At 46.5% G+C, this 24288-nt stretch overlaps 1 protein-coding gene across 4 annotated transcripts in view; it reads left to right on the top strand.

Annotated features, from left to right (window-relative positions):
• Positions 1 to 1106: 1106 nt before the first annotated feature.
• The window catches only part of med15 (mediator complex subunit 15), a 117170-nt gene continuing 93988 nt past the window's right edge, over positions 1107 to 24288 (top strand). For all 4 annotated transcript variants that reach the window (XM_080208597.1, XM_080208598.1, XM_080208594.1 and 1 more), the window contains exons 1-4: positions 1107 to 1240; positions 4933 to 5020; positions 7455 to 7506; positions 15171 to 15191. In XM_080208597.1, coding sequence (XP_080064723.1) covers positions 1173 to 1240; positions 4933 to 5020; positions 7455 to 7506; positions 15171 to 15191 — 229 coding nt within the window. In that variant the 5' untranslated portion in view covers positions 1107 to 1172. The remainder of the gene's footprint in view (positions 1241 to 4932; positions 5021 to 7454; positions 7507 to 15170; positions 15192 to 24288) is intronic.

The following is a 24288-nucleotide window of genomic DNA, read 5'->3' as shown; positions in this document are numbered from 1 at the left end:
CTATCCCACTCCCTATCATTCTGGTGCCTATCCAATAACCGCTTGAAAGTTCATAGTGTTTCCTAAAGATCACCTTGACTTAGGTGTCAAGAACTGTACACAATACTCTAAAAGGTGGCCAAACCCCTCTTCCTCAATTTATCCTCCCTTGGAATAGTATTCTCTGAACATAAGAGGCAACAGTAAGCAGGGCAGTGGGTCCTGAACATACACTTGGCACTAAGTGCCCCAAACATATGTGCATTTGTCACAAATTCACTTGGAGGCAAGTTTCCTTCACTTGCCAGCAATAATACATGTCTGACAGGCCTTCAGATCTAGCAATTCTAATGTTCACTGGAGCAATGTCATATCAGATAGAATTTAAACATCAAGGGTCACTCTGATTGAACAGATTGGTCACAGATTATTCTATGTGGAGGTACTGGTCCTCACTCCCTGGAGTTTGGCACAATGTCACCTCTCAGGGCCTGACACAGCGGAATCAGCGCCCCCTGTGCTGGGAGGAGGACTCGGCGCCCCCGTCGCTGAAAGGAGTCGGCGCCCCCCTGCGGCGGGAGGACCCGGCGGCCCCTGCGGTGGGAGGATTCGGCGCCCCCTGCGGTGGGAGGACTCAATGCCCCCATCGCTGAGAGGAGTCGGCGCCCCTGCGCTGGGAGGACTCGGCGTCCCTTGCAGTGGGAGGACTTAGCGCCCCAAGCGGTGGGAGAACTCAATGCCGCCTGCGCTGAGACGAATCGGCGCTCCCTGCGGTGGGAGGACTTGGCGCCCCTGCGCTGGGAGGACTTAGTGCCCCCATCGCTGAGAGGAGAACGTGCCCTCCTGCGGTGGGAGGACTCGGCGCCCCCTGCGTTGGGAGGACTCGGCGCCCCCTGCGGTGGGAGGACTCAGCGCCCCCTGCGTTGGGAGGACTCGGCGCCCCCTGCGGTGGGAGGACTCGGCGCCCCCTGCGGTGGGAGGACTCGGCGCCCCCTGCGTTGGGAGGACTCGGCGCCTCCTGCGGTGGGAGGACTCGGCGCCCCCTGCGGTGGGAGGACTCGGCGCCTCCTGCGGTGGGAGGACTCGGCGCCCCCTGCGGTGGGAGGACTCCTCCCGCTTGCCGGCTCCTCCCGGTCCTGCCCCTGGCCGTCAGGCTGTGCGTTGTTCGGTGAGTCAGTCCGGCCGGCCGCACCATGGATGTGAATGTGAACGACAGCGACTGGCGGAGCGTCGCGTTTCGACAGAAGGTGGTGGCGCAGATGTGAGTTTGGGGAGCGGGAGAGCCGGGATCGGGACTCGGGGACATGGCGGGAGCCGGGGATGGAAGCTGGGCCCAGGCACCAGGGGGGAGACCGCGGGCTTTCCTCAACCTCGCTGCCGGCTCGCAGCTTCCTGCGGGGGCGGGGGAGTCCGCAATGGCCGCTTCAGGAATGAAAGGGCCCGGAACTGAGAGGAGCCAGGGCCCTGAATACCCCCCCCCCGTGAATACCCCCCTCCCCCCGAATACCCCCCTCCATATACCCCCCCCCTCCGTGAGTGATCCCCCCCCCCCCCGTGGGTGATCCCCCCCCCCCCGTGGGTGATTTCCCCCCCCCCCCGTGGGTGATTTCCCCCCCCCCCGTGGGTGATTTCCCCCCCCCCCCGTGGGTGATTTCCCCCCCCCCCGTGGGTGATTTCCCCCCCCCCCGTGGGTGATTCCCCCCCCCCCCGTGGGTGATTTCCCCCCCCCCCCGTGGGTGATTTCCCCCCCCCCCGTGGGTGATTCCCCCCCCCCCCCGTGGGTGATTTCCCCCACCCCCCAAGTGGGTGATTTCCCCCACCCCCCAAGTGGGTGATTTCCCCCACCCCCCAAGTGGGTGATTTCCCCCACCCCCCAAGTGGGTGATTTCCCCCACCCCCCAAGTGGGTGATTTCCCCCACCCCCCAAGTGGGTGATTTCCCCCACCCCCCAAGTGGGTGATTTCCCCCCCCCCGTGGGTGATTCCCCCCCCCCCCCGTGGGTGATTCCCCCCCCCCCCCCGTGGGTGATTCCCCCCCCCCCGTGGGTGATTTTCCCCCCCCCCCCGTGGGTGATTCCTCCCCCCGTGGGTGATTCCCCCCCCAAGTGGGTGATTTCCCCCCCCCCCAAGTGGGTGATTTCCTCCCCCCCCAAGTGGGTGATTTCCTCCCCCCCCAAGTGGGTGATTTCCTCCCCCCCCAAGTGGGTGATTTCCTCCCCCCCCAAGTGGGTGATTCCCCCCCCCCCCAAGTGGGTGATTCCCCCCCCCCCCAAGTGGGTGATTCCCCCCCCCCAAGTGGGTGATTCCCCCCCCCCCCGTGGGTGATTTCCCCCCCCCCCCGTGGGTGATTCCTCCCCCCGTGGGTGATTCCCCCCCCCAAGTGGGTGATTTCCCCCCCCCCCAAGTGGGTGATTTCCTCCCCCCCCAAGTGGGTGATTTCCTCCCCCCCCAAGTGGGTGATTTCCCCCACCCCCCAAGTGGGTGATTTCCCCCACCCCCCAAGTGGGTGATTTCCCCCACCCCCCAAGTGGGTGATTTCCCCCACCCCCCAAGTGGGTGATTTCCCCCCCCCCGTGGGTGATTCCCCCCCCCCCCCGTGGGTGATTCCCCCCCCCCCCCCGTGGGTGATTCCCCCCCCCCCGTGGGTGATTTCCCCCCCCCCCGTGGGTGATTCCTCCCCCCGTGGGTGATTCCCCCCCCCAAGTGGGTGATTTCCCCCCCCCCAAGTGGGTGATTTCCTCCCCCCCCAAGTGGGTGATTTCCTCCCCCCCCAAGTGGGTGATTTCCTCCCCCCCCAAGTGGGTGATTTCCTCCCCCCCCAAGTGGGTGATTCCCCCCCCCCCCAAGTGGGTGATTCCCCCCCCCCCCAAGTGGGTGATTCCCCCCCCCCCCAAGTGGGTGATTCCCCCCCCCCAAGTGGGTGATTCCCCCCCCCCCCGTGGGTGATTTCCCCCCCCCCCCCGTGGGTGATTCCTCCCCCCGTGGGTGATTCCCCCCCCCAAGTGGGTGATTTCCCCCCCCCCCAAGTGGGTGATTTCCTCCCCCCCCAAGTGGGTGATTTCCTCCCCCCCCAAGTGGGTGATTTCCTCCCCCCCCAAGTGGGTGATTCCCCCCCCCCCCAAGTGGGTGATTCCCCCCCCCCCAAGTGGGTGATTCCCCCCCCCCAAGTGGGTGATTTCCCCCCCCCCCAAGTGGGTGATTTCCCCCCCCCCCCAAGTGGGTGATTTCCCCCACCCCCCAAGTGGGTGATTTCCCCCACCCCCCAAGTGGGTGATTTCCCCCACCCCCCAAGTGGGTGATTTCCCCCACCCCCCAAGTGGGTGATTTCCCCCACCCCCCAAGTGGGTGATTTCCCCCACCCCCCAAGTGGGTGATTTCCCCCACCCCCCAAGTGGGTGATTTCCCCCACCCCCCAAGTGGGTGATTCCCCCCACCCCCCAAGTGGGTGATTCCCCCCATTCCATTTAAATACTCCCTCCGCATAAATATGCCAATACCCCTTTCTCCCAGAAGTACCCCAACACTCACCCCCGTGCTAACTGCCTCAACACACCCCCACCCCCAGGTGTGACAGCCCCCATGGCTCATCCTCTCTACCTTCACTTCCCCGTGTCCCCCCCATTGCTTGCTCTGCACACGCTGACTGGATGTTTGAGTGGTTAATAACAGAGATGGGGTGGGGGGGCAGCACATATCCTGGAGTAAAATTGCCAGCACGTTCTGACAGCCACATATATCCTTAAAAACTGAAATACAGAGGTTGCTGTCTTAGATAGTCCAATTACTCTACAGGGTGACTGATCGACCTGACACTGAGTCACTGCAATAACATGAAATTGCAATAGTTACCCACTAGTCTCCCACTAAAGATACCAGAAAATGTGAGGGTTTGTACCTTCAGGTGTAAGTAAATTTTTAACACTACCAATCAACCCCCAACTCTGAAAAATTATTTTTAAGAGTGTGGAGCCTCATTCTTTCAGACGTTAATCCATATTCGACATTTAAAACAAAACATTTTGCTTTTGCTGTGCTATATATCTCTCTCTTTTAGTCCAAACTGCCTTTTCCAACTTTCGTTTTCTATGCATGATTTAAGTTTTATTTATACTTCTTATCTTATACTTCTTTGTTGCTGTGGGGATTGGTTTAAGAGCCCCCTTGCTCTTTCTTTCTTTGCTCACAGAGCCTCACACTGAATCTGATTCTGGGATTAGAGCAGGTCTCTGCTCAAGTCTTTGAGCAGCTATCAGCTGCGAGGTTACCCGTGAGCACTGTTCCTTTGCTGTTGGTGATAAGATCTGTTTGCTTAGTACCTGACCTGAGATGAGCAAATTCTACATGAATGTCTGCTCAACTCTTGCCTGTGTACACACAGTATTAAAAAGATAGCTGCCAGAGAGTGCAGATTGGCACCTGTGTTGCACAGGTACACGGTCCATCTCCTGGGAGAATAACCTGCAGAGATGATCAGTACAGTAACTGGCCTGCAGATTGCACATTGCACTGTAAGGGTAATAGTCTGAACCGTGCCCAGTATTTTTGTTCTTTCATGAGATGCAGGTGCCACTAAAAAGGGTTTGTTGCCCATCCGTAATTACCCTCGGGAAGGCAATAGTGAGCCATCACTGAATTAATTGAACAAAGAATTACTGGAATAATTGACTAAAGAACTGTTTAGTCAGACTGCAAGTTGAGCCTTTTATTAACTTATAAATTATTTTTTGATGGAAAGACACAGGACTTTGGGAGTTCTTTTTAATAAATACCAGCCTGAGGATGTTTGTTATTGCGTGGTTTTTGCCTTCTATGAATCCAGGCAGAGTTGAGTATGAGAGATTGGAGAACACTTGGAAGACCCCACGTCTGGAGATGGTGCATGGAAAGCAAGCTCTGGGATTTCTCACTGAGCTGTGACAAGCCCTGTGCATCTAATGGCTGCTTTTCTTTACAGAGACGATGCAATGCGGTCAGCTGGAACTCCAATCACCAAATCCAGTAAAGATATGGAAAACCATGTTTTCCTGAAAGCAAAGACCAGGGTAAGTGAGGTGTCCCAGAATGTGCCGAGCTCGGTTGGAAATATCGTGCATTTTGGGACGTGGTGAGAATGATTGAGCTGCCGATCGTCCAAGATAGCTTCTTATTCCTGCCCACCCCTCACTGTCTGCACATGTCCATTCCCTCTGTCTCTGTACCCTTTGTCCTTTCCTCCCTTCGCTTCTTTATTCCTCTCACTCCATCCCTTTCCATTTTTAGATAGGCTCTACTCGTAATCGTTTTTCTGTTTTTGTGCTCACTGAAGGATTGAACTTTCTAAGTTAACTATTTTTGTCAGGATGAAAAACATGCAGCATATTGGTACAGAGTAATACTCCCTCCACACTGTCCACACCAAACGCTCCCAGGATAGGTACAGCACAGGCTTAGATACAGAGAGTAAGGCTCCCACTACACTGTCCGCACCAAACACTCCCAGGACAGGTACAGCACGGGGTTAGATACAGAGTAAAGCTCCCTCTACACTGTCCCCATCAAACACTCCCGGGACAGGTACAGCACGGGGTTGGATACAGAGTAAAGCTCCCTCTATACTGTCCCCCATCAAACACTCCCAGGACAGGTACAGCACGGGGTCAGATACAGAGTAAAGCTCCCTCTACACTGTCCGCACCAAACACTCCCAGGACAGATACAGCACTGGGTTAGATACAGAGTAAAGCTCCCTCTACACTGTCCCCACCAAACACTCCCAGGACATGTACAGCACGGGGTTAGATACAGAATAAAGCTCCCTCTACACTGTCCCCATCAAACACTCCCAGGACAGGTACAGCACAGGGTTAGATACAGAGTAAAGCTCCCTCTACACTGTCCACTTCAACGCTGATGTGGAGATGCCAATGCTGGACTGGGGTAAACACAGTAAGAAGTCTCACAACACCAGGTTAGAGTCCAACCAATTTATTTGATCATAAACTCACAACCTTTCGGGGTTTGCCCCTTCGTCAGGTGAATGGAGAGATCAACAGGGATCTTGGGTTCATGTCGCACTATCTGTAACCCCCACGACTTGCCTGGGTTTGCAAAACCTCACATACTGTCCTGTCTGGAGACAATACACATCTCTTTAACCTAATGCTGTCTCCACAAACATTGTCTGCATCTTTAAAACTTGAATAGCAGGTTAGCTGTAAAGACTTGCATTCTAATCAGTAATCTGTAAACTGTGTGTGCTGTTATATGCTCTGTCTGAGGCCAGAACTCTCCATTCACCTGACAAAGGGGCAAACTCCGAAAGCTTGTGAGTTTACAATCAAATAAATTGGTTGGACTTTAACCTAGTGTTGTGAGACTTCTTACCCCATCAACGCTCCCAGGACAGGTGCAGTACAGGGTTAGATATAGAGTAAAGCTCCCTCAACACTATCCTCATCAAACATTCTCAGGACAGGTACAGCATGGGGTTAGATACAGAGTAAAGCTCCCTCTACACTGTCCCCATCAAACACTCCCAGGACAGGTACAGCACGGGGTTAGATACAGAGTAAAGCTCCCTCTACACTGTCCCCCATCAAACACTCCCAGGACAGGGACAGCACAGGGTTAGATATAGAGTAAAGCTCCCTCTACACTGTCCCCATCAAACACTCCCAGGACAGGGACAGCATGGGGTTAGATACAGAGTAAAGCTCCCTCTACACTATCCCCATCAAACACTCCCAGGACAGGGACAGCATGGGGTTAGATACAGAGTAAAGCTCCCTCTACACTATCCCCATCAAACACTCCAAGGGTAGAGGGCACAGTGGTCAGCACGACTGCCTCACAGTGCCAGGGACCCAGGTTCAATTCTGGCCTTGGTTGATTGTGTGGTGTTTGTATGTTTTCTACATATGTGTAGATTTTGTCTGGGAGTCCAGAGATGTGCAGGTTAGGTTTCTACTCCCAGATCTTTTACAGTGTGCACTGCAGAGTGACTCACCTTCACTGTATCCCAACACAGTAAGGAGTAAGTGCAATACAGCATGCACTGCAGAGTGACTCACCTTCACTCTATCCCAATACAGTAAAGTGTAAAGTCCCTAGAACTCTGCAGCCCTTTATATTTGGGATGTGGAGGTTGCTGATTGGGCCAGCATTTGTTGCCCATCCCTAACTGCCCTTGAATTAAGGCATTTTTGAGTCAACCACATCCTTGCATCTAGAGTCACATGTAAGCCAGATCAGGTAAGAATGGCAGTGAGCCAGGTGGGTTTATTGAATTCAATTTCACGATCTGCTGTGTTGAGATTCGAACCAGGGTCTCCAGAACATTACTCTGGGTCTCTGGATTACCAGCTCAGTGACAAAACCACTAGGCTACTGTCCCTTTTTTATTCTTAGCCAATTTTATATCTATGCTTTTATTGTCTCATTAATCCCGTAAACATTAATTTTGCTAAGTTTCTATCGTTCTGTTCTGTATTCCAACAGGAAGAGTATCTCAGTCTGGTGGCAAGACTTATTCTGCACTTTCGAGATATTCGTAAGTGTTCATAATTATCATTGTTTTTCAGAAAATGTTAATATAGTACATCGTGTTGTAGTTAGTTTTAATTTTTCTGGAAATCAAACATGCCTTAACTAAGGAGTCATGAACTGTGCTGAACATTGCAATCATCAGCACCCTTCTGACCTTACAATGGAGGGAAGGTCATTGAAGAAGTAGCTGAAGAGGATTGGGGATTTGACAATATGGGGCCAAATTATCCAGTCCACCAATCGACAGAATGTCTTGAGTTGAAATGTACGTGGGCACTGCCCAGGAATTGCCGGGTGGCATGGTGGCTAGCGCTTCTTCCTCACAGCTCCAGGCACCAGGGTTCAATTCCGGCCTCGGGTAACTGTCTGTGTGAAGTTTGTACACTCTCTCCGTGCCTGTGTGGGTTTCCTCTGGGTGCTCTGGTTTCCTCCTACACTTCAAAGATGTGCAGGTAATTTTATTGCAATGTTAATGAAAGCCTGTTTGTGATACTAATAAATAAACTAAGCTAATAGGTTAGGTGGATTGGCCATGGGAAACGAATGGGGTTATAGGGAGAGGGCGGGGGACAAAGCCTGGGTAAAAGACTCTTGTCAGAGAGTTGGTGCAGACTCGATAGGCCAAATGTCCCTTTTTGCACTGGAAGGATTCGATGATTCGAAGCTCAAACTTCCAGTGTGCAATTCCCCTGCTCCTTGGGACCCTCCACGAATGCCTGCAACTCTGAGCTTGAATCAAAGACATTGGACACTGTGTTGATTTGATTTATTATTGTCACATGTATTAACATACAGTGAAAAGTATTGCTTCTTGCGCGCTATACAGACAAAGCATATTGTTCATAGAGAAGGAAATGAAGGAGTGCAGAACATATTGTTACAGTCATAGATAGGATGTAGACAAAGATCAACTTAATGCGAGGTAAGCCCATTCAAAAGCCTGACAGCAGCAGGGAAGAAGCTGTTCTTGAGTCGGTTGGTACGTGACCTCAGACTTTTGTATCTTTTTCTTGACGGAAGAAGGTGGAAGAGAGAATGTCCGGGTGCGTGGGGTCCTTATTATGCTGGCTGCTTTGCTGAGTCGGTGGGAAGTGTAGACAGAGTCAATGAATGGGAGGCTGGTTTGCGTGATGGATTGGGCTATATTCATGACCTTTTGTCGTTCCTTGTGGCCTTGGACAGAGCAGGAGCCATACCAAGCTGTGATACAACCAGCAAGAATGCTTTCCACAGTGCATCTGTAAAAGTTGATGAGAGCCGTAGCTGACATGTCAAATGTCCTTAGTCTTCTGAGAAAGTAGAGGCGTTGATGGGCTTTCTTAACGACAGTGTCAGTATGGGGGGGGGGGCGGAATCAGGACAGGTTGTTGGTGATCTGGACACCTAAAAACCTGAAACTTCTGACCCTTTCTACTTATCCCCGTTGATGTAGAGAGGTGCACGTTCTCCTTTGTGCTTCCTGAAGTTGATGACAATCTTTTTCATTTTGTTGACATTGAGGGAGGGATTATTGTCGCCGCACCAGTTCACCAGATTCTCTGTTTCATTCCTGTCCTCTATCTCATCATTGTTTGAGGCCTGACCCACTACAATGGGATTGTCAGCAAACTTGAAAATCGAATTGGAGGGGAATTTGGCTGCATAGTTACAGATGTATAAGGAGTATAGTAGGGGGCTGAGAACATGACCTTGTGGAGCATCAGTGTTGAGGATGATCGTGGAGGAGCTGCTGTTGCCTATCCTTACTGATTGTAGTCTGTGAATTAGGAAGCTCAGGATCTAGTTGTAGAGGGAGGTGCTGAGGTGTTTACTTAGTTGGCCAGTTGCCCAGGAATGGTTATAACAATGACCTCAGCATCTTCCAAAGCACTTTATCATTAAGAGCTTTTGAAATGTTGTCAGATTAAAACTTTGTCCAATACCCCAAGCCCTGACACTTCCACAACCCCTGTTGCCCCCCAACCCAGCTGGACTACCCCCTGCCCAGTTTGCTCCACCTGCCCAATCCATTCAAAATTGCTGTGGCTCATCAGATTTAGGCCATTAATGTGTTTTCATCTTTGATTTTTCTGTGCACCTTTCCATAACTATCTTACACTGTTATATTACATTTATCCTTAGCCAACTGTTTCTCCACTAAGACTTAGTCTACTTCATTCCCAGAACTACTTCCAGCATAGCTTCCTGCTGGGATGTTAGTATGGTAAGAATACTCCTAGACTCCTGCAGGCTTGGACTCTTATTTCAGAGATATATTCACATCCACCGTGACTATTGGGGAATCTTAGATACAATTAATTGAGTCAATCTACAATAAAAAGCTAGTTTGAATATAGGTGATACTGAAACTGTCAGATTCACTAATATCCTTTAGGGAATGAAATTTGCCTGTGTTGGCCAGTGCAAGCCCACAGCAATATGGCTGGCTTTTATTTGCCCTCAGAACTAGCCTAAAAGGCAATAACATATCAAACTTCTCAGTACAGTCCAGTATGAATAAATGGGCAGACCACCAGCATTAATCTAAACAGTAGATACAACAAAAACACACTGCAAAGTCCTTCTCATTAATATTTTGGGGATTATGTCAAAATCGGGAATTTGTTCCACAGACTAGTCCAGGAGCAGTCTGACACGGCCATACTCACAGTCATACCCTACAGCCTATGTCTCAGACTGTCATCATCACCACCCCTGGGTATGCCTTGTCCAACTACTGACATTTAGATCCACCAGAGATCGCAGTACAGTATGAACACCTAGATTAGAAACAGGTGTAGGCCACTCAGCCCTTTGAGCCTACTCTGTCATTCAGTAAGATCATGGCCGATCTGATTGTAACTTCAACCCCAGTTTCCTGCCTTTCCCCGATAACCTTTCACCCCCTTATTCATCAAGAGTCTATGTAGTTCTGTCTTTAAAACATTCAAAGACTTTGCTTCCACTGCCTTTTGAGGAAGAGAGTTCCAGACAATCAAGACCCTCTGAGAAAATAAACTCTTTTCATCTGTCTTAAGTAAGCAACCTTTTATTTTTAAACAGTGACCCCTGTTCCAGATTCTCCAACAAGAGGAAACATCTTTTCCATATCCACCCTGTCACTAATGCTCAGGATCTTAAAGGTTTCAATCAAGTCACTTCTTACTCTTCTGAACACTAGTGGATACAAACTTAACACTCCACCTTTCTTTCTTAAGACAACCTGCCAATTCCTGGTATTAATCTAGTAAACATTCTCTGAACTAATGCATTTACATCTTTTCTTAAATGTGACCCGAATACTGTACACAATGTTCCAGATGTGGTCTCACCAATGCACTGTACAACTGAAACATAATCTCCTTAATTTAGTAATCAATTCCGCTCTCAAATGATAACTTTCTATTAGTTTTCCTAATTACTTGCTGTATACTAGCCATTTGTGATTCATGCACTAGGATATCCAGATCCCTCTGTACCTCAGAGCTTTGCAATCCTTCACCATCTAGATAATAAGCTTTTTTCATTCTGCCTGCCAAAATGGACAATTTTACACTGGTGTAAAGTCACAGTGGAAATCCCCTGGGAGTCATTGTCTATAGATCCCAAGAAGTCTTATGGTACTAGGTCAAACATGGGCAAACAAACCTCCAACTGGTTATCACCTACCATCCTCTCTCTTACCGAGCACAAAGGAAGATGGTTGTGGTTGTTGGAGGTCAATCATCTCGGTTCCAGGAATCACTGCAGGAGTTCCTCAAATTAGTGTCCTTGGCCCAACCATCTTCAGCTGCTTCTTCAATGACTTTGCATCCATCATAAGGTCAGAGTTGGGATGTTTGTGGATGGTTTTACAATGTTCAGTACTATTCATGACTCCACAGATACTGAAGCGGTCTGTGTCCATATGCAGCAAGACTTGGACAATATCCAAGTTTGGGCTGATGAGTGACAGGTAGCATCATGATGTCATTGCTGTAATGGAAACTCGACTTAAGGAGGGGTAAAATTGTCAGGCCAACATACCTGGATAGTGAGGGGGATAAAATTTGAGGGTGTAGCATTATTAGTTAAAGAATCAATTACAGCTGTGAGGAGGGATGATGCTAAATGAAGCCTCAAATGAGGGCATTTGAGTTGAGCTCAAATAAAAAGGGGCAGCCTCACTGCTGGGGCTGTACTATAGTGAAATAGTGAAAGCAGGTTAGAAGAGCAAATATTGTAGATGATTTCTGAATGCAAAAAAAGGACAGTAATTGTTGGGAGCTTCAGTTAACCTAATATCATTTGGGATACAAACGATGTGAGGGGCATAAAGGGTGCAAAATTCCTGAACTTATTCAAGAGAACTGTTTTAGCCAGCATGTAACAAGCCCAATGAGGATGGCGGGCGAGACACAATTCTAGATTCAGGCTTTGGAATTGAAGCTGGACAAGTGGATGGAGTAGCAGTGGGGGATCAGAGATAGTGACCATAATATTTAGCATCATTATTGAAAAGGACAGAGACATCCCAGACTGTTGAAGGAAGCCAGGGAGGAAGTGGCAGATGCTCTGAGGATCATTTTTCAATCCTCACCAAATACAAACAAGGTTCCAAAGGATTGGAGATTTATGAACCTTGTACCATTATTTAAAAAGGGTAAGAGGGATTGGCCAGAAAACAATAGGCTGGTCAGTCTGACTTCAGTGGTGGGCAAATTATTGAAAACAATTCTGAGAGACAAGATAAACTGTCACTTAGAAAGGGACGGATTGATCAGAGAGAGTCAGCATGGATTTGTTAGGGAAAGATCATATCTTAATAACTTGACGGCGTTTTTTGAGAAAGTAATGAGGATTGATGAGGGTGGTGCATGGATTTCAGTAAGGCATTTGACAAGGTCCCACATGGCAGACTGGTCAGAAACGTCAGATCTGGATACAGGGGAAGGGGGCAGGTTAGATTCAAAACTGGCTCAGTGACAGGAAATAAAGGTAATGGTCGATGGATGGTTTTGGAAATGGCAGACAGTTTGCAGTGGTGTTTCTCAGGGCTCAGCCTCGGGGCCCTTGCTGCTGGTTGTATATATTAATGAGTGAGACGTAATTGTGGAGGCATGATTGGGAAATTTGCAGATGATACAGAAATTGGCCGTGTACCTGATAGTGAAGAGGATAGCTGTCAACTCCAAAATCATCAATAGTTTGGTTGAGTGAGTGGAAAAGTGACAAATGGAATCCAGAAAAGTGTGAGGAAGGTAAACAAAGCAAGGCTGCACTCACTAAACAGGAACATATTGACAGGGACTGAGGAAGTGAGAGACCTTGGAGTGCATGTCCACAAGTCCTAGAAGGTGGAAGTTCAGGTGGACAAGGTGATAAAGAAAGAATATGGAATGCTTCCCTTTATTGGGTGAGGTGTTGAATATAAAAGCAGGGATGTAATGCTGGAACTGTTCAAACACTGGTTAGGCCACAGCTGGAATTTTGTGTACAGTTCTGGTCACCATATTACAGGAAGAACATAATTGCACTGGAGAGAGTACAGAGGATAATTACAAAAATGTGGCTGGGGCTTGAAAATTGTAGCTATGAGGAGAGATTGGATAGGCAAGGGTTGTTTTCCTTAGAACAGAGGAAGCTGAGGGGTGACCTAATTAATGTACAAAACTAGGAGGGGCTAGAAAGGAAAGACCCCTCGCTGAGGGGTCACTTACCAGGAGTCATAGATTTAAGGTGATTGGTAGAAGGATCAGAGGGGACATGAGAAAAAACTTATTTACCCAGAGGGTGTCTGTGATTCACTGCCCGAGTTGGTGGTTGAGGCTGAAACACACAACTCATTTAAAAAGTTCCTGTCTCTATGATTGAAATGCTGGAACCTGCTATAACCAGGTGCTAGAAAATGGAATTAAAATGAGCAGCTCAGTTTTTCTCTTTTTTTTGGCCAGAGCAGACGTGATAAGCTGTATGACCTCTTTTTGCACAGTAACTCTGTGTGGAGTTTGTACGTTCTCCTCGTGTCTGCCTGGATTTCCTCCATGTGCTCCAGTTTCCTCCCACAGTCCAAAGATGTGCCATGCTAAAATTGCCCTTAGTGTCCTGAGATGTGTAAGTGAGCGGGTAAATATGTAGGGATATGGGGATAGGGCCTGGGTAGGATTGTGGTCGGTGCAGACTTATGGGCTGAATGGCTTCTTTCTGTAGTGTAGGGATTCTAAGTCAACTTCTCAGGTTTATGTTTGTGCCTCACAAGTGCTAGCCAATGAACATCTTCAACAGGAGAGAATCTAACCATTTTTCTCAACATTCAGTGGTATTGCCATCACAGAGTCCCTCACTACCAGTACCCTGAGGGTTACCAGTGAACAGAAACTGAACTGGATTAGCCATATAAATACTGTGGCTACAAGAGCAGCTCAGAGGCTGGGAACCCTTGTGACAAGTAACTCACCACCTGACTCCCCAATGCCTGTCCGCCATCTGTAAGACAGTTAGGAGAGTGATGGAATAATACCCACTTGCCTGGATGAGTGCAGCTCCAACAGCACTTAAAGCTCAACACAATCCAGGACAAAGAAGCCCACTTGACTGGCGTCCCATCCACAAACATTTAATCCCTCCACCACTGAGGCACAGTAGCAGCAGTTTGTACCATGTACAAGATGCATTGCAGGAACTCACAAAGCCTCCTTGGACAGCAACACAGATGTGCTATTTAGCTGGATTAGTCATGTTAAATTATTGCTTAGTGTCCGAAGATGTGTGGATTAGATGGATCAGCTGTGGTAAATGCATGGGATTACAGGGATAGGGCAGAGGGAGAGGGCATGGGGAATACCATGAACTGGTAGAGACTCGATGGGCTAAAGGATTCTCTTGCACTGTAGGGATTCTGTGAGCATCTTCAAACCCATGTTGTCTACCACTCACCATGGGAAGAGCAGCAGACACATGGGAACCCACCATCCTGAAAATTCCCCTCCAAGCCACTCTCAGTTCTGACTTGGAAAATATGTCACCGTTCCTTCATTGTCACTGGGCAAAAATCCTGGAACTTCCTCCCTAACAGCACTGTAGATATATCTTCATCTCATGGACTGCAGGGTTCACGAAGGTAGTGAATGTTACTGGATAATTAAACAACCTACTGGAGGAGGAGGCGCCACAAAAATGCCCATCCTAAATCTTGGGGTAGTCTAACATGTCAGTTCAGAAGACAAGGCTGAAGTGCTTGCAACCCATTTTCAGTTTGAAATGGCAAGTGGATGGTCCATCTCTGCCTCCACTTGAGATTCCAGACATCACAGATGGTAACCTTACACCAATTTGATTCACTCCACTTTGTACAATTGCATATATGCATTGTAAACCTGTCTCCTCTCATTGACTGTAGCTTTAAACTGTACACCCATCATGGGTGCTGATCTTTTGAGTTTCTGAAGTTCATGTACTAGCACACAGTCATCCACAAATTACTGTCACTTCCCCCAGTGATCGACCTATACCAACCAATACCGCTGGTTTTGCACAAGTTACACAGCTGTCTGTGACCCAGCTTAGGTTTGGGAGGACAGATTTCCGAATTGTATGGGTTGAGACGCTGCTGCTGTTTAAGACTCAAGTGGATGTGGTACGGAAGTACACTTGCACTGTTGCTGTGTTGAAAATGCTTTTTAATTCGCCTGCTGTTTTGTGTTTTTGCAGATAAGAAGAGTCGAGCTGGTGGTAAGTAGTACTTAATTCTAAACTTCCATGAGAAAAAATAAAGTTATGACAACCAATGAAACTGGTTTTAACATTCATTGGTTTACAATAATTCACTAATAATTTGATGTCCTATGGGATTGTTGAAGTTGGTAATCACTTGTGACCCCACAACAGTGATACTTCAGTAGAAATCCTGGCACTTGCCAGATGAATTGTTATGTGACAAGCAGGTAATAGCTAAAGATGCATTGAGGTTTTTTATGCAGCTGTTTAGTTTGATGAAAATGGACGGTAGCTTGTAGTGAGGGACATTAAAATATCTCTGTTCCTTCTAACTCTGAGTCATGGTAATGTCAACATGTTGCTGAGCTGTGAAGAGGAGGAGGTCCCCTGTGACTGTACCAGTCTCTGCTGTGTTAATTGATCTGAAGTAGGACTCCAGTGTTGGTGTTTGAATTGATGTCACTGCTGCTGGGTTTGCAAGGGAAAATTCAGCCGATTCCAGTCTCAAAATGTCTTCATGTGCCCATTGAGTGAGGAGATGTTCCGGCTCTGTTGTGATCTCTCCTGGGGTAAATGCCCTGCTGATACTCAGTTCAGACCCACATAATACCAGCCATAGTACCTCTTCCTGATCTGCTATGTCCCACCTTTTCTTTGCATGATTCTGGTTCCCTTGGGCTCAGTTGATGTCTTTCCTACGCTATTGTTCATTCAAATTGCTCCGATTGAATTCAGTGACTCTGAAATAAACAAGACTCCTGTAGTGACTGTTGTGAACCAAACCACTGCTGTGACCATGCTGAGGAGGTCTAGGTGTTTGCCCATTTGGAAGGATGCTTTGGGAACGTTTGCAATCTTAACTGTTCCAGTGCATCTCCTTGAAAGTGAAGCGAGACAGCATAAGCGATCCATGTTAAGTTGCTCTGATAACTCGTTGGGTAGAAGTGAACTGGTGCTCAGCCACACAGAGCAGAAGGTTTCCGCTTCAGCCCTAGGTCCATGCTGAGTTAACTCTCTTTGGTTGGGGCTTGCATCAGGATAACAGCAATTGACCATAATATCCTTGGGTTTGGGAGATGGTGGGTCAAAATTCTGCCCATGTTCCTGCTTCCACTCCTATCTAGCCAGACTTTTGCTGGAAAATGTGTATGTAATTTGTTTTGTGAGAATAAGATAGCCTCTTGATGCTTCAGGCATGATAAGTGCTGATTGGCTACGGTTCCAAATGTTGGCAACCATAAGAAGGGGCTGCAGGAAAAAACAAGATCAAAAATGTATAATGTTTCTTCTTTTTGGGGTGGGGTTGCTATTCCTGACTGGACAAATCTGTTTCCTCTGGAGCTTGTGAGATGTTGGTGTTCCCTTTATAGAGGCTGAAACTCAGCGTGTGCACATTCATTCATAGCATCCATATAAAAATTCCCCCTCTGAAGCAATCGCAGCAAGATAGGACACCTTCTCATCACTGGCTTCCGTATCTGCTCAGCATGGTTTCTGTGATGGAAAACCACAAATTGGAATTGAGGACAAGCAAGAGTCTAATGGGAATGAGAAACTTCAAGTCATTGATATTGATAAAGAAATGTGACTCCAAAGTAGTGCGGGTTAGGTTGATTGGCTATGCTAAATTACCCCTCAGTGTCAGGGTAAATAGATTGGTCCTATCCCCATAACCCAATGGTCAGTGCAGACTTAATGGGCCAAATGGCCGCCTCCTGCACTGTAGGGATTCTATGAAACAGTGAACCAATCCCCTGGAACTGATGGCTGACATCCAAGAGCTCTACACGAGGTAGCTGTAAATATCATGGATTCCTTGTTTTCGATCTTGTGGAGGTCCCTAGATTCCGGACCAGTCCTTGATTAGAAGGTCGAAAATACAACCCTGTTAATTAGGAATGGAGGGAAAAAGAAAATGGGGACAATATACCAGTGAACCTGAACTCGGGTTTTCCCGGAAATGCTAGAATCTAATGTGTTATTAGGGGTCAGGTAACAGGGCATTTTGGATGATTAGGCAGATTAAACATGATTTTACAAAAGGGAAATCACAGTTGAAGATTTAGCTAAAAGGGTGGTATATTTTGGTTTTCAAAAGTATTCAATAACGTATCACACATGAAATGATAACACCACATCTGGGCTCATGAGATTGGGGGGCTAATATACTATCAGCACATGGGGGTTGTTTCATGGACAGAAAACATAGACTTGAAATAGGATAGGTCAATTTTCAAGTTGGCAGGCTATAACTAGTTGGGAAAACATGAGGATCAGTGATTGGTCCCCAGCTATCTATAATCTTTCTCAATTGACTTAGCTGAGGGGACTAAATGTAATTAATTCAATCTATTAATATTCTTTATCAGTTAACTTAGATGAAGGGACGAAATGTAATGTATTGAAGTTTGCTGGCAAAATAAAATTCAGTGAGGAAGTAGGCTGTCTGAAAATGGATTTAGACAGGTTTGGGCAGGAAGGTGGCAGGTGGAACATAATGTTTGAAAATGTGAACTTCCACTTTGACAGGAAGAAGCAAGATTTTATAAATGGCGAGGAGTCTGTACAGAATGTTGGTTAGTCTACAGCTGGAGTAGTGTGTACGGTTTTGGTCGTCTTACTATAGGAAGGATGCGATAGCCACTAGGGAGGGTACGGAGGAGGTTCACCAGGATGTTGCCTGGCTTGGATTGTTTTCTTTAGAGCAGAGAAGGCTGAGGGGGGAACTGATTGAGGTGTATAAGATAATGAGGGATTTGGACAGGGTGAATACGAAGCAGCTGTTCCCCTTCTTTATAGGGTCACTAAAGAGAGGGCATAATTTTTAAGGTTTTGAGATTATTTGAGGAAAAATGCTTTCACCCAGAGGCTGGTGGGAGTCTGGAATGTGCTTCCTGGGAGGGTAGTAGAGGTGGAAAACCTCACAACCTCTAAAGAGTACATGGATGACTTGACATTCAGGGCTAAGGGCAAGTGCTGGAAAGTGGGATTAGTATAGTTATGTTGGTGCAGACTTGATGGGCTGAAGGGCCTCTTCTATACTGTGTGGCTATGACTCTAATTGTTGGTATGCTGGGGACCTTGGCTATCATTATGCACACATTACAGCAAGTTTAGATGAAGATATAGCAAGCAATTAGGAAAGGAAATGTTGTGTTAGCTTTTATTGCAAGGGGTTTGGCATATCATAGAACTTCGAACATAGGAACAGTGCATTCAATATGACTCAATATGCTCAACACGAACCTTCTCCAATCACTCTTCAGAAGCTCGACTCATAATTTTTATATTCCTTTCTCCCACCATGTGCTTAGCTACTGTCCCCTTAAATGTGCCTGTGCTATTTATTCTATTCCTTATAGTTTTAAGTTCCACATTCTTACCACTGTACAAACTCCTCTCATTTTTAAAATATTCTGCTTCTTCCTGGGAAAGTGGAAGTTCACATGTTCAACATTATCTGCCATCTTCTACAGCTGTTCTGTCTTCCTGCCCAAACATTAACCTGTCTAAATCCATTTTCAGACACCGTCCTTCTCGCAGCCTACTTCCTCACTGAATTTTATTTTGCCAGCAAACTTGAATACATTACATTTAGTCCCTTCATCAAAGTCAATTGATAGAGTATAGATAGACTTGATCTCTCCCACAAGTGGCAATGTCTTTACCTTTACCTTACCAAGCCTCTTCATGATTTTAAAGATCTCTATTAGATCACTCCTTACGCTTCCAGCTATTCTTGATAAATATAACTTCTCAGTTCTGGTATCATGCCTGTAAAATCTTCCTTGCGTTTTTTTTCCCCAGTACTTCTACATCCTTCCTATAATATGGACTTTGTACAGTGCCTAACCAATGTGGTCAAACCAAGTTCTATACAAGTTCAAATTAAGCTCTCTTGTTAATTCTGTCACTCTGGAAATGAACCCTGGTGCTTGGGTTGATTTATTTAATAGCTTCATTACCTTATCTCACAGTATTGTGATTTGTGAATCTGTACCCCTCAGACTTGCTTCTCTGCCCCATTTAAACTCCAAGTAGGTTGTGGCTACCCAAAATACACCACCTCATGTTGATTAATATTGAAATGTATTTGCTAATTACACATCCATGCTGAGGTTTTTCTTGGTGTTGTCTCTGGCTCTGATCTTTCACAGATTTTGAAACAACTTCTGATTTTCAAGTCCAAATTTTGGTAAATTGTTTCTTATCTTTTTGCTTGCTCTTGTCTACTCTGTCTTCTGTTCTGAAGCCAGCTTGCTTCTTATCCCCTGAGTATAAGAATAAGAAGGTCTTGTTGCAACTGTTCAGAGCTTTGATGAGACCACACCTGGAGTATTGTGTGCTGTTTTAGTGCAAGAAGGAGGAATATACTTGCCTTGGAAGTGTTTTAGCAGACATTCACCAAATTGTCCCTAAATTAGACCTCCCTTAATCTGGCACACATATAATTCTCTAAATTTGCTCCCCTTTATTGTGGAGTCCAAGAGGCGTAGACAAAAGTCGTAGGTAGAAGGAGGATGGGAATGAGGCACTCACTAAATGTTAAAATGGGCAGCATGGGCTTGTAGGGCTGAAGGGCCTGTTTCCCATGATGTGTTGTCCTTTGTTCTTTGATTCCTAGGATGAGATGAATAGTGATTGAGTAAGATGGATCTATATTCTCTGTAGTTTAGAAGAATGAGGGGTGATCTCATTAAAACCTATCAAAATTCCTGAAAAACCGTGGCAGGATAGATACTGAGAGGCTGGCCATGTTAAATTCTCCCTCAATATGACCCTGAACAGGCGCCGGAGTGTGGCGACGAGGGGATTTTAACAGTAACTTCATTGCAGTGTTTATTTAAGCCTACTTGTGACAAATAAATGTTTAGGAGCAGGAATAGACTCAGGTTCCATTGTCCAATCCAAACAGTACTGAGAAGCTGTTTTCCCCCTTGATGGAGAGTCTAAAACTACAGGCCATAGTCTCAGGTAACTGGTCACCCCTTTGGAGTGTTGCGAGGAGTGTGGCCTTCATTCAAAGGGTTGTGAATGGATATATTCCAGGCAGAGATGGATGCACCTTTGGGTACTATTGGCTATGGGTAAGAAAGTGCTGTTGATGTAGATGATCATCAATGGCCTTACCAAATAACAAAACAAGCTCAACGATCCTGAGCTGACTCCGGCTCCTAAGCGCTTATTTATTTATCACAAGGAGGCTTACATTAACACTGCAATAAAGTTACTGTGAAAATCCTCTAGTTGCCACACTCTGGCACCTGTTCGGGTCCACTGAGGGAGAATTTAGCATAGCCAGTGCACCTAACCAGCACATCTTTCAGACTGTGGGAGGAAACTGGAGCACCTGGAAGAAACCCACGCAGACAGGGAAAATGTGCACACTCCACACAGGCAATGACCCAAGCTGGGAATTGAACCCGGGTCCCTGGCACTGTGAGGCAGCAGTGCTAACCATAGAATCATAGAGCCCTGCAGTGCAGAAAGAGGCCCTTCGGCCCATCGAGTCTGCACCGAACACAATCCTACCCAGGCCCTACCCCCATATTCCTACATATTTTACCCACTAATCCCTCTAACCTACACATCCCTGGACACTAGGGGGCAATTTCTTAGCATGGCCAATCAACCTAACCCACACATCTTTGGACTGTGGGAGGAAACCCACGCAGACACAAGGAGAATTTGCAAACTCCACACAGACAGTGACCCGAGCCGGGAATCGAACCCAGGTCCCTGGAGCATGAAGCAGCAGCGCTAACCACTGTGCTACCGTGCCGCCCAGTGTAACCACTGTGCTTTAACAACAAAAATAGACAATAAATACATCAAATCATTGATTAACTGAGAATGAACAAAATGTAGTCCTGGATGTAATTGAAAGCAGAAACAAAAGCAGCAGAATCCAACCCCAGTAATCACTTGTGAAATCCTCACCATCCGAAATCCTGTACAAGGAGTTTGCAAAAGTCATTGCTGTCAGTACAGAACAGAAAATCAGAACAGATAATTCTCCTTCCTATGGAACATTCTTTCCTTTTTCATTCCCCAAAAACTGTAAATCTCCATCCTATTTCTTGTGTTCTTGAAATCCCAGTTAAGTAGGATAACTGGCCAGATGTAATCACTTGTGCTAATCATTACCTGCACACAGATACAAAACGACTTGCTTTCAAAATTGTTGCTGATGAAAACTGACCAGCCTCTGGAAGGGGCCATTCCCAGCTCTCATCTGTGAGGGGCTGAGGAATTTAGATTTATTCAATCCTCCTTCACTGGGGGTAAAGCAGTGCATTCCATAATTCATATTGAATCAGGATTTAATACTTAGAGTTCCTTGGAGTATGTATCAAAACTCTGGATTCTGCGTGAACCAGTGTCTGACCCTGAGGTGCTGCTGGTTTCAATCAGATTGGGTTGAGTGAGTTATGTCACTGTACTCTGTACAGGATAAACTCTGCAGCGAGCAAAGTCAGTGTGGGTGCAGCTGAACATTAGTTACAGAGGTGACTGGGGGATGAGTGTACCACACTAAGTAATGCAGTGAAATCTGTAAATTCCAGCAACCTAAGACCATTGCATCAGGTATTGTTTATTGCAGGTATCCTTACTTTCAAAACGGCCGCTAAATCGTTTGAATCAAATACCTTAGGACTGGCTAAATCTTTTTTTTTACTATTTCTGGGCATGATTTCTGTTCATTTTCTGTTCTTTGGGTTTTATAGTTTATTGTTTTCCTTTTCCCTTCAGAGAGAGGGATATCCTCATTCTGGATTTACTACATTGACAGTCTATGCATATTTTTAGAGTTGCCAAATTGATTGCTGTAAATTGGAAAAAAGCTTCTTTAATATAGTTAATATTTGGTAACAAATATATATTTGTTTTTGAGAAGGTGACAGCTGTGAGGCCAGACTACCTTGGAGGTTGCAGACAGATTGGGGGAAGGATTAATGCCCTATGGAGCTGTGTCCTGGACACAGCTGATAATGTTTAAGTGCTGGGCTTTTTGAAGGGGGCTGTTTACAGCTCACTAATATACTAGTCTGCGTGAAGAGCCCCCCATTCCACAAAAGCCATTCCCTTTCACCCTTTGGCACTTGGCAGTGACCTGCAGCATGTGAATGGATTTAGTGCGTCCGTAATTCTTTCTTTGTGAGATTTCAAGTTGTATCAGTTGCAGTGCAAGATATTTGGGACTGTCGTTAAGTATCCATCTGTTTCATATTATATTCCAAGGTAAAGGAAAGAGAGTTCTTATTGGGCTGGGAACATGCTTTGTACACACTCTTACTGCTGTTGAGTAAACACAGACTCCTCCAGATGAGGATTGAAAAGCAGATGCAATTGTGTGTCAAACCCCTGACATATTTCTTTGCAGCAGACTATTAGGTGTTGCAGCAACGTGACTGTATCTCCAGCTCAATGTCGCACTGCTGTGAATAGTCTGAAAACATGGGTTGTGGAAAAGCCCTGCTCCTCTTTTCTGTGTGCTTGCTTCAAAATGTTAATTGTAATAAACATAACTCCAACTGGATCTTCTTAGACCATTCAGTTTTTCTTTATCCATTTAAGAAATGTGAGCTTCATGGCAAGGCCCTTGAGAAGGAGGGTGGTGAGCTACCTTCACCAGTCACCCCAGTCTAAGTAGATATTCCCACAGTGTTGTTAGAGAGAAAGTTAGCAAATTTTGACCAGGCAACAAAGTGGTCTTTTGGACTTGGCAGAGATCTTGCTGATGGTGGTATTCCCATGCAGCTTCTGCCCTTGTTCTCCTGTGACAGGGGTTGCAAGTTTGGAAGGAACTGTTGAAGCACCTTGGTGAGGGTAGACAGGTACACTTCTGTCACTATGTGCAAGTGATATTGCATTTGTAAGGTGGTGGATGGGGTAGCAATCAAGTGGGTTGCTATGTCCTGGATGGTGTCAAGCTTCTTGAGTGTTGTTGAAGTTGCACTCCCATCCAGGCAAGAGGAGAGTATTCCATCAAACTCCTGACTTGTGCTTATAGGTGGTGGGTAGGCTTTGGGAGTCAGGAGGTGAGTCAATCAACACAGAATACTTCTGATCAACTTATGTGGCCATAGTATTTACATGGCTCATCCAGTTAAGTCCCTGATCAATGTTAACCCTCAGGATGTTGGTGATTTGGAATTCAATGATGGTAGAGCCATTGAATGTCAAAGCGTTTAGACTGTTTTGTTGGAGATGATCATTGTCTGGCATTTGATACCGAACAATCCAAGCCTGAATGTTGGTCAGGTGTTGCTGCATGTGGACACAGTCTACATCAATATCTGAGGAATTGCCAATGATACTGAACACTGCAATCATCAGTGAACATCCCCACTTCTGACTTTATGCTGCAGTTGAAGTCTGTGATGAAGCAGCTGAAGATGGTTGACCTTAGGACACTCCATGGTGGAATCCTGCAGCGATGTCCTGGTGCATGGGTCCATCAATTGTGTTAGGTATGACTCTAACCAGTGGAGAATTTTCCTGTTGGCTTCAATTTTATTCAAATTCTTTGATACAATACTTGGTGAAATGCTACCTTGATAATCAGTGCAGTCACTGTCTTCTGCATTTAGCTCTTTTGTCCGTGTCTGGACTAAGACCTGGTGAAACCCAAACTGAACGTCTGTGTGAAGAAGCCCCCTAATATTCCCTGTAAACTTTGCCCCATTCATCCTTAACCCATGTCCTCTAGTTTTTTTCTCCCCTAGCCTCAGTGGAAAAAGCCTGCTTGCATTCACTCTATCTATACCCATCAAAATCTTATACACCTCTATCAAATCTCCCCTCATTCTTCTACGTTCCAGGGAATAAAGTCCTAACCTATTCAATCTCTGTCTCTAACTCAGCTTCTCAAGTCCCAGCAACATCCTTGTGAACCTTCTCTGCACTCTTTCAACCTTATTTACATCCTTCCTGTAACTAGGTGACCAAAACTGTACACAATACTCTAAATTCGGCCTCACCAGTGCTTTATACAACCTTACCATAACACTCCAACTTTTATACTCGATACCCTGATTTATAAAGGCCACTGTACCAAAAGCACTCTTTATGACCCTATCCACCTGTGACGTCACTTTTAGGGAATTCT

Source organism: Carcharhinus amblyrhynchos, chromosome 20, assembly GCF_965287045.1.
Source record: "Carcharhinus amblyrhynchos chromosome 20, sCarAmb.v2.hapA, whole genome shotgun sequence".
Lineage (NCBI taxonomy): Eukaryota > Metazoa > Chordata > Chondrichthyes > Carcharhiniformes > Carcharhinidae > Carcharhinus > Carcharhinus amblyrhynchos.
The sequence above is the reverse complement of the archived record's forward strand: the minus strand, read 5'-3'. Positions and strand labels throughout refer to the sequence as shown.